General features: G+C 46.4%; 1 protein-coding gene across 2 annotated transcripts; it reads left to right on the forward strand.

Annotated features, from left to right (window-relative positions):
• Positions 1 to 826: 826 nt before the first annotated feature.
• LOC123765225 (D-beta-hydroxybutyrate dehydrogenase, mitochondrial) lies at positions 827 to 15,397 on the forward strand. 2 transcript variants are annotated; one of them, XM_045753706.2, is made up of 9 exons: positions 827 to 902; positions 3,601 to 3,779; positions 6,037 to 6,120; positions 6,943 to 7,105; positions 11,549 to 11,704; positions 12,015 to 12,120; positions 12,545 to 12,606; positions 13,453 to 13,595; positions 14,371 to 15,397. In XM_045753706.2, exons 2-9 carry the CDS (start codon positions 3,615 to 3,617, stop codon positions 14,548 to 14,550), a joined length of 1,059 nt encoding a protein of 352 aa, XP_045609662.1. In that variant the 5' UTR covers positions 827 to 902; positions 3,601 to 3,614; the 3' UTR covers positions 14,551 to 15,397. The 2 variants fall into 2 exon arrangements, with proteins under 2 accessions (XP_045609662.1, XP_045609664.1); XM_045753708.2 differs by having other exon boundaries at positions 833 to 902; positions 3,575 to 3,779.
• Positions 15,398 to 15,676: the final 279 nt, after the last annotated feature.

A 15,676-nucleotide genomic window follows, 5' to 3' on the forward strand; every position in this document is an offset into this window, starting at 1 on the left:
GCCTAGCAGTTTGCTAGTTGAATAGATGTCCACCTTACATTGACACCGGATGAGTCATTACCGCCAGACTATAAAGGGCACCGCCTCCCTGGAGAGCCACCATTTGGTCACCATTTGGTCCGGGAGACAATCTCCCGTCATGCAGGGTGCAGTCGCGCCTCCACAGATCTCCAGTATCATCTCTTGATACTGGTAATGGCTCAAAAGGGCCACCACTTACGGGCTATTCATGCCCGTGCCACCTCTTGGGTGGCTTAATCTTTATCAATCAATCAATCAATCCTGGAGAGCCGGTCTCTCTCTCAGTGCTCTTGGATCACCTTAGCCTCCTGCAACGTCGTGTGCTGGATGCTGTTGTGGTGAGGCAGTTGTCTTCAGCACCACCAGTATTTACTCATGTATTCTTTTCATTGTACTTCTTGCACAGTCTATTATTTTATTAATTTTCATATATTGTTCACCTTTGAAGGGTATGATCGCCAAGTGTTCTCTGGTGCCATTTTTGCTCATTAATATTTCAGTAAATTGTTTTAGTGAATTATTTGATGATTTTCATTTATTTCCACCTGCGACTTAAACACGGCAAGGGCCAATAGCAGCATGTTTTGTTTATTTGTGTGACGGAGAGCCCCTGCCAACTTGGGTCAGTATAGCGGCAGTACCACAACCCGTCTCACCTTAACTTTACATAATATAAATATTTTACTATGTTATAAATAGCACGAGAACGCCCTTGGAGACAGACAGACTGTTTAATCTCGCTCAAGAGACAACAGTTGAGATAAGATATAATCATCTTAATTCCTGCCACCACCCAAGATGCCTCACTTGTGGCCCAGAGATAAGAGCAGCAGCAGCTCTTCCTACACTCCCGGGCATCTGTATAAGGAGACTCGGAAGAGGTTTGTTAGCAACCCGTTCTCTTCTTAATTTGCCACAACGTACAAAATACAAAGTGCTAACTTAATCAGAAACGTACGAACCCAAGCAACCCACCTAACCTAACTAACCAATTCGAAGAAAACGTGGATATTTGCGAATAGGTACTTTTCGTCGTCTTTTGTCATATGTATGTTGAGGACCTTAACGTACAGAATGAGACGTATTAGTCTAGAGGACGAAGTGAAACGTTTATTGTGGAAACGTTATGGGGATTGTACTCAGGTTTATTTATTTATTTATATACAAGAAGGTACATTGGGTTTGTGAGAATACATAGCATAGTACAGTCATTACACTCTTGTAAAGCCACTAGTACGCGCAGCGTTTCGGGTATTGCGAACCCGAAATTGAGCCCTTGTTGAACCTTTGTTGAACCCGAACCCATGTTGAGCGTTAGCCTTGTTGAGCGCAGCCACAGGTATTGCGTCTTGGTGTTGCACAGTGTTGCAGCAGCACCCGCTTATACCCTACACAGCACAGCCGTGCGACCTGTTTGGCGTTTGCGTGCAGGTGCGTTTCATGCGGCATTGTTGTGTGTAAACAGTGCGACGCTGCCACGCTGCCTACGCCTCTGGTCTTGTGTTCATATAAGACCAGAGCCATGATCTGGCCAAGGTGGAATATTGTTGTCAGGTTATGCAAGGATCACGACAAAATTAGACGTTTGAGTTAGACTTGACGCCTGGCGGTGTGGACTGGGTGTTGATCAACGCCAGCTGATCATCCCTGTTCATTGTTACCAGGTTGGGTGTTCTATGTATGACTGTCCCGGTGAACTGAGGCACGCGAACATGTCAGATGTGACCTTATTTTAGTTACAAAAGTACTATCTAAACACGAGGATAACCTCGAGTTCTCTAGGGGTTTGGTGGTGGTAAGGTTCCTCCTCTATGGATATTGACCCTCTCAAATGTTACCTTTGAAGAGTAATTATGCAACCTTCTGTTGATTTTAAAATTCATTGTGGATTTGGAGATAATATTAGCAAACATGTAATTTGACAAACCTTTAATGATTACACAAAGTTATCTACTGTTTGTAATCAATGAAGATTCGCCAGTATCTTCATTGAATCCACAATGAATTTCTAATTCTACAATGGTATTTAAAGTCAACAGCCGCTTGTATAGTTGTTCTTCAAAGTAACATTTTTACATTAATTGTTGCATTTATCTTAATCTATCTTTAATCTATTGTAATCATTTATATTAAAGGATAATTAAGTGATCCTTAATTAAGGTCATGTAATTGTCATGAAATTACCTACTTAAAATTATCTGCTAGATTAAGGACCTGCCCGAAACGCTGTGCGTACTAGTGGCTTTACAAGAATGTAAATACTGTACTATCCAATGTATTCTCACAAACCCAATGTACCTTCTTGTATATATATAAATAAATAAATAAATAAATAAATTGTATGAGTTTGTGAGGAAGGGCAGCTGACCAGCCACTGGGTAAACATGAGGCTGCGTATTATAATGTTACCATGTGAGGCTTGTTGAGCCTGAGGGTGTTACCGCCTGTGGGGGTCACAGCTGAACTTTTAAAGAAGTGGCTCGGATTGTTACCGCTTGTGTAGATCTCACTGGATCTTATAAAGAGGTGGGCTGCATTGACTTCTTGTAACGTTTAGTATTTTAATTCTATAAAATGGTTGACGTGATGGTGACCTGTGGACGGGGTCAGGAACTTGGGCTTATTGTTGACCATACCACACACTAGAAGGTGAAGGGACGACGTTTCGTCGTCCCATTCGATTCGAGAATGGTCCAGGACGGACCGAAACGTCGTCGTCCCTTCACCTTCTAGTGTGTGTGGTCTGGTCAACATTCTTCAGCCACGTTATTGTGACTTGTCGCCTGCACTTGAGCTTATTGAGGTCCTCGCCACGTAAGTCAACAAATGATGAGCTTTTCCCGGGATGCAATTCGCAACAGTTGTCTGATTGATTGATTGATGAAGATGAAGTCACCACAAGAGGTGGCACGGGCATGAGTAACCCCGTAGGTGGTAGATGTTGGGAGTGAATGACTTTGGTGGTGTAACATCTTGAAGTGTCTCTGGGCCTCCAACAGTTGTCTAACTCCTGGTACTTACATACCAACCTGTCCTCCTAATAGATCATCGTATTTTGACGCATACTCTACCTAAGGCACTAGAAATACCTACCTGTCGTACTAGAAATTGGTAACGGCTCGCGAAATTAACCTACTATCCCATTTTCTGTTTTGGGTCCTCTGGTAGGTTAGGAGAGCGCACTTTTGACCCACTCGGGGATCGAACCCGGGATCATTGGCTGTGAGCCAAAGATCCCGGGTTTTACGTGTCAGTTTACTAAACCTTTACATCTTCCCTCAATCATGGCTGCTTAGCTTAAATTTATTAAACAAATTATGAACTCAGGAGAGCTAAGATTCTCTATAACGATAGACAATCAAAATTTCCAAGCTCGTAAACCGTTAAATAAATACAGACTAAACCGTTAAGATCGAGGAAAGATGTACAGGTTTCGTAAGTGGACACGTAAATGCCTGCTGAATACTTGCTTGGAACTTTATCCAGCACGATAGAGTATGATTAACATTAAGATTATTTAGTAACAAGATGATAACTAGTAACTTCTTCCAAGTGATGAATCACGTGTTGAGTCGACAGGTGGGAGATTTGAGATGTTTTTGACGTACGACAAGATAGTGAGGGTGTTGTTGTGTGGGTGTGTGAGTGTGGTGCCGGCCGCCCTGCTCCAGCTCCTGGGCCTCTGCTCCTGCTGCCTGGCCTTCCTGACGGCCTGGGCCGCCTCCGCCGCCATCTACCTAGCACTGGCCAGCCTCAAGGTTCGTGCCTCGCCCTATACATATGTTATAATTACATAATTGTAAAAATATACACTTAGTATATAAATACATATACATATAACATATAGCCACAGGCAAACTGTCCTCAGGGAGGAAATCTCATTGGAATGGATTGAGAACAACTACATAATTAGTGCAATTATCTACTCTCCATCCATGGTTAGGGTAGCTTAAGGTTATTTTTGGTTATGGTTTGGTTAGGTTACGTTTCATTTCGTTAATACAGTGTATTATTGATAATATTGTGAATATGGAATTCAAAAACTCTGAGTGTACCCGAGAATTCAGTTTACAGACAGGTTATCTTGAGATGATTTCGGGGCTTTTCAGTGTCCCCGCGGCCCGGTCCTCGACCAGGCCTCCACCCCCAGGAAGCAGCCCGTGACAGCTGACTAACACCCAGGTACCTATTTTACTGCTAGGTAACAGGGGCATAGGGTGAAAGAAACTCTGCCCAATGTTTCTCGCCAGCGCCTGGGATCGAACCCAGGACCACAGGATCAGAAGTCCAGCGTGCTGTCCGCTCGGCCGATCGGCTCCCTTCAACCAAATTCTCTAAAGAAAACTTTTAGCATATACTTTTTATACTTTAAACCAACGATATATAATACAGTAAAGTTACAAGTTGAAAATAACCTATGTTTAGGACAGGTTCATTTGCCAGCTTACATGTAGACTAATATTGGAACCATAATATGCTTTCAGACCATCACAAGTATCTAGATAATTATCCAGGTGGGGGGGGGGGTTCATGGCATGGTTCATGGGTTCATGGCATGGTTCATGGTATGGTTCATGGGTTCATGGCATGGTTCATGGGTTCATGGCATGGTTCATGGGTTCATGGGTTCATGGCATGGTTCATGGGTTCATGGCATGGTTCATGGGTTCATGGTATGGTTCATGGGTTCATGGCATGGTTCATGGGTTCATGGTATGGTTCATGGGTTCATGGTATGGCATTTGCTGTGTAGGTATGGCATCCTATGTATGTGAACTCTTCTGCTAACAGTTTATATTTGGTCAGATCTCCTTCAACAGGCGAGGCTAACTCTCAAAGGTACTTGTAGCAGAGCACAATAGTGGTAAAGTCTAGACTTCTGCTGACATTGCTTGTGTGTGTGTGGTAAATTTATTGGTAATCATTAAGATAAATAGACTGTATGCATTATAACATTTGTTTAATTCCACGCAAAACTTTTGGAGTTTATTTAAATTTTAATTAGAATTTAGGCTATTCAGTTGTTGAATGTCGGATTCGCAGGGGCTCTGATTTAGTTTCAAGGTTTTAATTTGACTATTCTTGTCCCAATTCCAAGGGCCAGGCACTTGGCTGTTCATGCGCCCTGCATGAACAGTTAATATGACACACTAGACAAACATGTGACCAACCCTTGGGCCACACATGTGACCAACCCTTGGGCCACACATGTGACCAACCCTTGGGCCACACATGTGACCAACCCTTGGGCCACACATGTGACCAACCCTTGGGCCACACATGTGACCAACCCTTGGGCCACACATGTGACCAACCCTTGGGCCACACATGTGACCAACCCTTGGGCCACACATGTGACCAACCCTTGGCCACAAATGAACGACATGTTGGCACTGACGAAAGCTTTACTACGTAATTATGTTATGATCTTCAACATTTATGATCTATGTTATGAAGATTATTAATTAGTCACATACGTAGCGGATATTTTCCACAAGATGACCCATAGATATGTGGCTCCTGATGATGATGATCCCTTGAAGAAAATAGCATAATTTTACTTTGTCTCATGTTTAGTCAATTTTGTTGGCGGCGGGTAGTATGTTACGGCCCTCAGGCTGCTCAGAGGCAATCCAAGGTGGTAATCAAAGCCCTAATTGGCTAAATCACCCAGATTCACGAAGCAGTTACGCAAGCACTTACGAACCTGTTCATCTTTTCTCAATCTTTGGAGGCTTTATTTACAATTATTAAACAGTTAATGAGCTCCGAAGCACCAGGAGGCTGTTTATAACAATAATAACAGATGATTGGGAAGTTTTCATGCTTGTAAACTATTTAATAAATGTAACCAAAGCCGTCAAAGATTGAGGAAAGACGTACACGTTCGTAAGTACTTGCGTAACTGCTTCGTGAATCTGGGTCGGAACAGTTCTGTCATGCTTTCGGAGGCGAATATGTTGTAGTAACCAAAGGAACATTTGCCATAACCAGTTGTGGTGGTGGTTGTTACAGGTGGAGGTGACGGGGAAGGCTGTGCTGGTAACAGGCTGTGACACCGGCTTTGGTCACGCACTCGCTCTCCATCTACATAAACTGGTAAGTGGCGCTGCTCCTTCTACCTGGTAACGCGGGAGGTGGTGTAGGCTCTCGCCCGGTCCTGGCGTCTCCGCTGCCTCGGTCAGTAACGTTATGTTGAGGTGTTGACCAGACCACACACTAGAAGGTGAAGGGACGACGACGTTTCGGTCCGTCCTGGACCATTCTCAAGTCGATTGTCGATCTCATTCTCAAGTCGATCTCACAATCGACTTGAGAATGGTCCAGGACGGACCGAAACGTCGTCGTCCCTTCACCTTCTAGTGTGTGGTCTGGTCAACATACTTTAGCCACGTTATTGTGACTCATCGCCTGCTTATGTTGAGGTGCTCATCTGCAGCATTAGTGAATGGTGTTGACTGTTGACTGATGATCCTGCAGTCACTTCTACTCGAAGTAACTACAGGATATGTGATTGGTGTAACTGCAATTTTGGCTGGTGTTACTGCATGTAATTTTAGTCTCTTAACTGCAGGATTGCGAGTATTGTTCCCACGGCAAGACAGAGACGTCTGGGGTTAGCCAACTGTTGTGGTTTGGATCCTGGGGAAAGCCAGCCGCTGGCCATGTGGGCCCCCTAAAGCTTTCAAAGCTTTTAAGTACGTCAAGTGGAAACCCCAATGTCGTGTGTAATTTATTTCAGTGTTTGTGGTGAGAACTGCATTGATTTTATGTTGTCAAGAATTACAGTATCACTGAGAGTTGTGTCACTGCTGTCACACAAACAGTGACGGACAGTGACAGTGGGAGAGGGGCCATGTACGTCAACGTCGCTCGTGGACAGTAAAATTGTATCAACTTTTCCCCCCTCGCCTCGTCCAGGGCTTCCGGGTGTTTGCCGGGTGCCTGCAGGACTCCAGCCAGGGAGCACAGAAGCTCCGGAAGGTGGGGTCCTCCCGCCTCCACGTCCTGCAGCTGGACATCACCAACCAGGACCACCTGGCCAGGTCGCTGAAGGAGGTCAAGAGCGCTCTGTCGCCTACAGGTAATGATCTCTTACGAATATTTACATGAATTTACCTGAGAGCCACCATGTCTCTCCTGGTCTTTATGGGGATAGGAAGCTGGCGTCTTGTCAAAGAGCCTCCCATAGGCCAAGAGAATTACTGGCCATCCAGCTAGTATACAAACACTATGATGACCAGACCACACACCAGAAGATGAAGAGACGACGACGTTTCGGTCCGTCCTGGACCATTATCTAGTCACTTGTCTGAAACGCTGTCATTTGTCATTCTGCCCGAAACGCTGCGCGTACTAGTGGCTTTACAAGAATGAAAATTACTATGCTATGTATCCTCACAATCCCAATGTACCTTCTTGTATATAAATAAATAAATAAATAAATAAATAAACTTGATTCACATCAATGTTCTTGATGAGAATGCGCTGACTTACAACTGATGACATTCGAACATTTCTCGAACAGTGCTTCGCTCACGTCCTCTGTTCGAATCTCTGAACACTTCACCCTCGTACTACAAATGCAACTAACTGCTAACAGAACAGGTGCTGGCCCTAGCTTCGGTGCGGGGCAGACGTGTTGAATCGGCGCTCCAGCAGTTTGGTGTTGTTTGCCCGTTTCGGCCGGTTGGGGGCGGGTGTGTTTGCTCGCCTGTGCTGACGTGGCGTTACGATGGGGGTCCCTCTACCCCCAGTCGTCCGGGCTCAGTCTGTGGGACTAGAGTTCTCTGTGCGGGCTGGTTACCCGGAGATTGCCCTGGCTTGTGAACTGCTCTCTGTCCCTGTGTTTGCGATTTATGGGGTAGAGTTGGTAACGGCCCGTAGGGCCATTGTGAAGTTTGCAGAGGAGGCGGCGTATCGCGATTTTCTCCGGCGATACGAGGGGCGGACACTGCCCCTGCCGGATGGTGCGGGCACTGTCACCCTCTCGGATAGCAGTGGTGCACTTACTTACATCAGTGTGCATGGGGCTCCCTTGGAGTTTCCAGAGGCTCTGCTACGGCGGTATTTCGGGCGGTTTGGCGCAGTTGTTAGTGTGAGAGTGAACGTGGTGTCTTCTAGTCCTCTTAAGGGTGTGAGGACTAACATTCGCACCCTGGGCATGAGACTCCGGGCGGATATTCCGTCCTCTGTGCGCCTTATGGGGTTCAACGTTCGGGTGTTTTACGCCCGTCAGCCGCGGACGTGTTATCGTTGTGGTCTTTTGGGCCATCAGGCTGCTGACTGTTCTGCGCCTCCTGTTGCACCAGTGAACCTCTTCAGTGAGGAGGATTTTCCGCCCCTTCCTGTGGGGGATGATTCGGTGGGTATGGACGTCTCTTCGGCTGAGGAGGTGCCCTCTGTAGCATCTGTTGCTCCGCCTGTTGCGCCCCCTGTTGTTGCCGCATCTCCTCCGGAGGTTGTGTCCTCGCCTAGTGCTCCAGCTGGTGTCCCTGAGCCTCTTCCGCCTGCCGTTTGCTCGGTCCCCTCGTCTTCCAGTTCTTCCTCTGCTGTGTCTGTCCCGGTCCCTGCACCCTCGCCGTCTGTCCCGGCTGTGCTGGGAGCTGAGGTGGATCCGGAATTCCCTCCTGTGCCTGGCCTGGTGCCCCGTGTGGTTGAGGAGGCTGCCGTGCTGCGGCGTGCGTCGGTTCGCTCGGTTGGTGCTGCGCGGGTCGCTGAGTCTGCCTCCGGGTCTGATGATGTGCGGCCCGAGCCTAAGCGTTCCCGGCGTTCTTCTGTGTGGGCTGATGTTGGCGAATTCGACGAGTGTCGTCCTTCCGTTGACGGTGGCGTGGCTCCGGATGTGGTGCACACTACGGTGGTGGCGGAGGTACACTTGCCTGAGGATGCCGGTGCCGGCGTTTCGGCCTCAACCTCTGGTCCGGTGTCCGAGGGTCCTGCGTCGGATGGCTCCGGTTCTTCGTGGGCGGTGGTTCCCCCTGCTGTAGTTGGTGGTGAGCGGGGTGGCCTGGTGGTGATGTTGAGAAAGGATGCTCGCTCTGGATGTTCTGTGGCCCCTTCCTCGTTCCCCGTTTCCTCGGCAGCGGTCTTGCCGCCTCTTCCGTTTCCTGCAGTCCCTTCCGTGTCTCCTGCGGTATCCGTGGAAGTGCTGTCGTCTCAGCGTCCGACACCTGCTCCGATGGCGAAGGCGTGGCAGGCTCTGCGTCCCTCGTCCGCTTCTCCGGTGTCATCTGCTTCCTCGAAGGGCGTGGTTGGCGCTCCCCAGCCTCGTTATGCGACTTGCGTCAGTGACCTTAGGCATTGGCCGATGCCGCCAGATATAGATGTTCCCGAGTTTATGATACCCGCCCGAGTGCGGGGGATCAAAAACCCTACCGACCTTGATGATCTCGTCTGGGAAGCTTACAAGTCGAAATATCCTCGTGAGCAGTTCCCGGAGAAGTACATTTCTCACGAGGTTCCTCGCAAGTGATTTCTATGTATTTTGTGTTGCCTGGTTGTGGGGTGTGTATGTGAGTGGGTGGGGTGGGTATTGTTTCCCGGTTCCTGCGTGCTCCGGTTTGTTTTGTGGGTTTTTTTGTATGGCTCGTGGGGGGGTGTGCGGTTCCTATGCGTTTGTGTGTTTGGTTATGGATGTCGTGTGCACTTGTTTGTCATATTGTGTGCCCTTCAGGCTGTTGGCGTGTGCTCTTTGTTATGTTTTGCCTTCCGTTTGTTATGGCGGATCTGTTTTCTTTATTGTTATTGTCCTTATTCTTGTATGTTTCTCGCCTCTCTGTATGTATTTGAGGTGTTAGCAGACTTGTTTTGTGTGCATTTTGTCCTGGGGTTTTCCCTTATGTTTGTATTACACTGTGTTACTAATTGTGTATTGTTTGTATATGAATTTTTTTGTGGTCAGCCCTTCTGGCTGGTCTTCTATTGATTTGTTCCTTTGTCCTTGTACATATGTGTGCTTTGTACTTTTGTTCTATGTTATATTTGTTCTGTTTTTCTTGTACGTTATACGCATGCTTGCATGTAAAAAAAAAAAAAAAAAAAAAAAAAAAAAAAAAAAAACTGCTAACAGAACAAAAACACGTTCCTAATGTTATTAATTTTAACGCAATGCGTTATTTATTACTGCATCTTTGGGGGTAGGCGGCAGCCTGGACACACACATAGTCTGAGTGTGATGGGTTGTGTACAGTGTTTGTCATTCATAAACAGTTTTGTTGCTGCATGAACGAGCTTTGTTTATGAGGACGAGCTGTTGTGGGGACGGGCTCATGAGGAACACACTGAGAGGTTGAAGCACTATTCGAGAAAGCTTCAAATATATCTACTGAACCAAAAGAATTGTTGCAAAAAGAATTGTTGCCAAAAAGAATTGTTGCCAAAAAGAATTGTTGCCAAAAGAATTGTTGCCAAAAAGAATTGTTGCCAAAAAGAATTGTTGCAAAAAGAATTGTTGCCAAAAAGAATTGTTGCAAAAAAAATTGTTGCCAAAAAGAATTGTTGCCAAAAAGAATTGTTGCCAAAAAGAATTGTTGCAAAAAGAATTGTTGCCAAAAAGAATTGTTGCAAAAAGAATTGTTGCCAAAAAGAATTGTTGCAAAAAGAATTGTTGCCAAAAAGAATTGTTGCCAAAAAGAATTGTTGCAAAAAGAATTGTTGCCAAAAAGAATTGTTGCAAAAAGAATTGTTGCCAAAAAGAATTGTTGCAAATAGAATTGTTGCCAAAAAGAATTGTTGCCAAAAAGAATTGTTGCCAAAAAGAATTGTTGCCAAAAGAATTGTTGCCAAAAGAATTGTTGCAAAAAGAATTGTTGCCAAAAGAATTGTTGCAAAAAGAATTGTTGCCAAAAAGAATTGTTGCAAAAAGAATTGTTGCCAAAAAGAATTGTTGCAAAAAGAATTGTTGCCAAAAGAATTGTTGCAAGACTCAGAAGCCAGAACCCAATACAACTTATAACCTTCCTCTGGTCAAGCGGGGAAGTTACGGTAAGAGAGGGTTTAATTCTATCTAACGATATTTAAATGCATAGCGAACCTCATAGTCCAGCTCCTTGTCCTCATATCCCAGATCCTTGTCTTCATATCCCAACTCCTTGTCCTCATATCCCAGCTCCTTGTCCTCATATCCCAGCTCCTTGTCCTCATATCCCAGCTTCTTGTCCTCATATCCCAGATCCTTGTCTTCATATCCCAACTCCTTGTCCTCATATCCCAGCTCCTTGTCCTCATATCCTAGCTCTTTGTCCTCATATCCCAATTCCTTGTCATCAAATCCCAGACCCTTGTCTTCATATCCCAGCTCCTTGTCCTCATATCCCAGCTTCCTGTCCTCATATCCCAGCTCCTTGTCCTCATATCCTTTCCAAAGTGCCATATAGTCATACTAGCTTAGTAATTTCTCCTCATAATTACTCTACATTTAAGCATCATACTTTAAGAGAAACCCTGATCGCCCTGAAGCGACCTAATCACATCTAGCAATACACAAGGTGAAGTGTTGACTCTGTGCTTGGTGTGGGACCTGCAGAGGTTCTGTGGGGCCTGGTGAACAACGCTGCCGTCGACACCTACGGCGCCATTGAGTGGGTCACCCTGGACACCTACCGCAAGATCTGCTCTGTTAATATCTTGGGGACCATTGCGGTCACCAAGACCTTCCTGCCTCTCATCAGACAGGCCAAAGGTGAGCTGATAGCAGGGCGGCTTGGTGGTGGTGCACCAGCTTAGTGGTGCACCGGGTAAGGAGGAGTTATCACACTATGATAACTTCTCTTATGACACACACTGAATGATATGTATAGTTGTGATACACACTATAAGTTCAATCAGGAACACAACATTAGTTCTTGTGTCCGCCAGTTCAGACACAGTATACATAAGTGTACGCCAGGTACACTTATGTATACTGTGACACTTATGTATACACAAGACAAACCTCTTATAATCTACAATTGACCTGTACGACCATATATAACGTGAGGTGTTGACGACAGGTCGTGTCGTGACTGTGGGCAGTGTGAGGGGTCGTGTGCCCTCCCCGCTCGGCTCCCCCTACGACATCACCAAGTACGCCATTGAGGCCTTCAACGACGACCTCAGGTGAGTCTATCAACAAGGTTTACTAAATTTAAACTCCTGAACACTTTTCCGGTAAACCAATATGTCCGGGAGACATCATATATGTAAAGGGGAATAATTTCTCCAACTGTTGTCCACATCCAAGCAAAAACCAGGTTTTTGTCCTTAAAAATATAGTATGTCTATATCGCAAAATAAAAGGTTTTAAAGCGCTAACAAATACATCAGCTGGTGTCAAAGGGATGAGATGAGGTTATCTTGAGATGATTTCGGGGCTTATAGCGTCCCCGCGGCCCGGTCCTCGACCAGGCCCATTTTTTGTTTACTTTTGTTTGGGCGCAAGAATTATGTTCGAATACTTATATTAAAGAAAACGAAGGAGGTCAACAGTTCTCAGGGAGACTGCGTTAACTCTCTCTCTCTCTCTCTCTCTCTCTGTCCACAGGAACGAGATGAGGAGATTTGGTGTTGGTGTTTGTCTTATTGAGCCTGGCAACTTTACGGCAGGTGAGATGTGGTGTGTATGGTGCCTCCCATCACCAGGTGTTGGTCTACCTCCCATCACCAGGTGTTGGTCTACCTCCCATCACCAGGTGTTAGTCTCCCTCCCATCACCAGGTGTTAGTCTACCTCCCATCACTAGGTGTTGGTCTCCCTCCCATCACTAGGTGTTGGTCTACCTCCCATCACCAGGTGTTGGTCTCCCTCCCATCACCAGGTGTTAGTCTACCTCCCATCACCAGGTGTTGGTCTCCCTCCCATCACCAGGTGGTGGTCTCCCTCCCATCACTAGGTGTTGGTCTCCCTCCCATCACTAGGTGTTGGTCTACCTCCCATCACCAGGTGTTGGTCTACCTCCCATCACCAGGTGTTGGTCTCCCTCCCATCACCAGGTGGTGGTCTCCCTCCCATCACCAGGTGGTGGTCTCCCTCCCATCACCAGGTGTTGGTCTACCTCCCATCACCAGGTGTTAGTCTACCTCCCATCACTAGGTGTTGGTCTACCTCCCATCACTAGGTGTTGGTCTACCTCCCATCACTAGGTGTTAGTCTCCCTCCCATCATCAGGTGTTGGTCTACCTCCCATCACTAGGTGTTAGTCTCCCTCCCATCACCAGGTGTTAGTCTCCCTCCCATCACCAGGTGTTAGTCTCCCTCCCATCACCAGGTGGTGGTCTCCCTCCCATCACCAGGTGTTGGTCTACCTCCCATCACCAGGTGTTAGTCTACCTCCCATCACCAGGTGTTGGTCTCCCTCCCATCACCAGGTGTTAGTCTCCCTCCCATCACCAGGTGTTAGTCTCCCTATCTTCTCCAACACAACCATCACCAACATCACCTCTCCCTCTGCAGGCACCAACATCTTACAGAAGGAGGCTGTTCTTCACTACGAGAGGCAGATGTGGGATGCTATGGATCAGGAGGTGAGGGAGGCTTATGGTAAAGATTACTACGACCAGACCACCGAGCTCCACCTCAAGGCTACAACTTCTGGGGTAAGTCTGACTCACCACATACCCTGGCATAAGTCTGACTCACCACATACCCTGGCATAAGTCTGACTCACCACATACTATGGAGGGCATCTCCTGTTCTCAGTCCTACAGTGTGGCTTGTTGAACTTGACACCGTTGCTCCTTGTTTGTGCTACACCTGACCTGTTGGTGAAGTGGTCTGGGTTAATATCCTCCAACTCCTTCATGTTTACTAGATACCCATCCACAGTCAGGTGTGGGTAGTGTCAGATACCCTCCCACAGTCAGATGTGGGTAGTGTCAGATACCCTCCCACAGTCAGGTGTGGGTAGTGTCAGATACCCTCCCACAGTCAGATGTGGGTAGTGTCAGATACCCTCCCACACTCACTTTACACCTGTCAACCTCCGTCAAAACCTGTCAATGTACACACGCACCAATATGTACTCAGTTACACTGTGGGTAAGTTGACCAAGCTTAACCATTAGTAAAGTGAGTATGAAGGCTTCTTCAATTGTTTCTCTCGACAATTGCAGGTCAAGAATTACACCCACTAACAGGGTAGTTGATCTATCGAGCAACTTACCCAGTAACATAGTAGACGGGTTGTAGCTGGATTGTTTCAAGCGTAGTTTGGATATTTATGAATGAGTTTGGGTGAATATAAATATAAGCTGCCTCACATGGGCCAATAGGAGCTGCCTCACATAGCCCAATAAAAGCTGCCTCGTATGGGGCCAATATTCCTTCTACAGTCGCATTTATTCCCACGCTAATACCATTGTGCTCCGCCCAGAACTCCGACATAAGCGAAGTGATTTACGCAATGACGGAGGCGCTGACGCAGAGGCTGCCTCAGGGTCGCTACCAGCCCATGGACCTCTACTTGTACCTGGTGCTCTTCCTCGCCCAGCACTTCCCTGAGTGGCTCTACGACCACATCTTTATCGAGTACCTCTTCAAGAAGGGCTGGTAACCTGTACTCGAGCAGGTCGAGTACTTCACCATCCAGTGTGGACTCATTACTCTGAAAGTCCTAGTCCGCTTGACCTATAGCTCAGAGAGTAGGCTTCCTGATCACAATGTTGTCATTCTATTGACACGTAAATTGAAATACTTTATTCAGTTTACACAAGTTTACAGTAAATGTTTTACCTATGAGACAGTCATAAGAATAACATCTCACAATTTTTGTAATTAGATACTGTATACTTAGAAGTTACATTTATCAAATATTTTTAAATTACAATTGTCAAATTTGGACTCTAAAATTATTTCAGTAACAAGTGATGCAAATGGCCACAGTAATGTCTGAAGTGGTCTACATCAGTATAAGTCAAACCTCACATTTTGGCATTACGTGAGTAACATTTAGCTTTCAGTTTGAAAGGAGATATTTATTAGTGTGTGTGTGTGTATTCATGGTCCGCCTCTCAACTGTCAATCAACTCTTATTAACTCCTAACTATTTTTTCACACACACGCACACAATGATAGAGCCCAGTAGGCTCAGGAATCTGTACACCAGTTGATTGACAGTTAAGAGGCGGGACCAAAGAGCCAAAGCTCAACCCCCGCAAGCACAAATAGTACACAGTAGAGTACAATAGAGTACACAGGAAGCAGCCCGTAACAGCTGTCTAACTCCCAGGTACCTATTTACTGCTAGGTGACAGGAGCATCAGGGTGAAAGAAACTCTGCCTATTTGTCTCTACCTAGTCCGGGATTCGAACCCAGGCCGCAGGATTACGAGTCCTTGGGGTGTGAATCAGTTTTTGTTGCATCAGTTAATGAGCACTATAAATAAAATTATTAAAATTGATTCAGAGAGTTAATTTTCCTATTTCATTATATAATTTAGTATATTGCGTTTTATTTGACCTGAATCATCATGATGGGTGACCGAAGTATGCGGGCATTGTGGACAGTGAAAACCAGGTGACAGTCTGCTGACAGAGGTGACACAGCCGGGGCTGACAGAGGTGACACAGCCGGGGCTGACAGAGGTGACACAGCCGGGGCTGACAGAGGCGACACAGCCGGGGCTGACAGAGGCGACACAGCCGGGGCTGACAGAGGTGACACAGCCGGGGCTGACAGA

Source organism: Procambarus clarkii, chromosome 33 (genome assembly GCF_040958095.1).
Source record: "Procambarus clarkii isolate CNS0578487 chromosome 33, FALCON_Pclarkii_2.0, whole genome shotgun sequence".
NCBI classification, from domain to species: domain Eukaryota; kingdom Metazoa; phylum Arthropoda; class Malacostraca; order Decapoda; family Cambaridae; genus Procambarus; species Procambarus clarkii.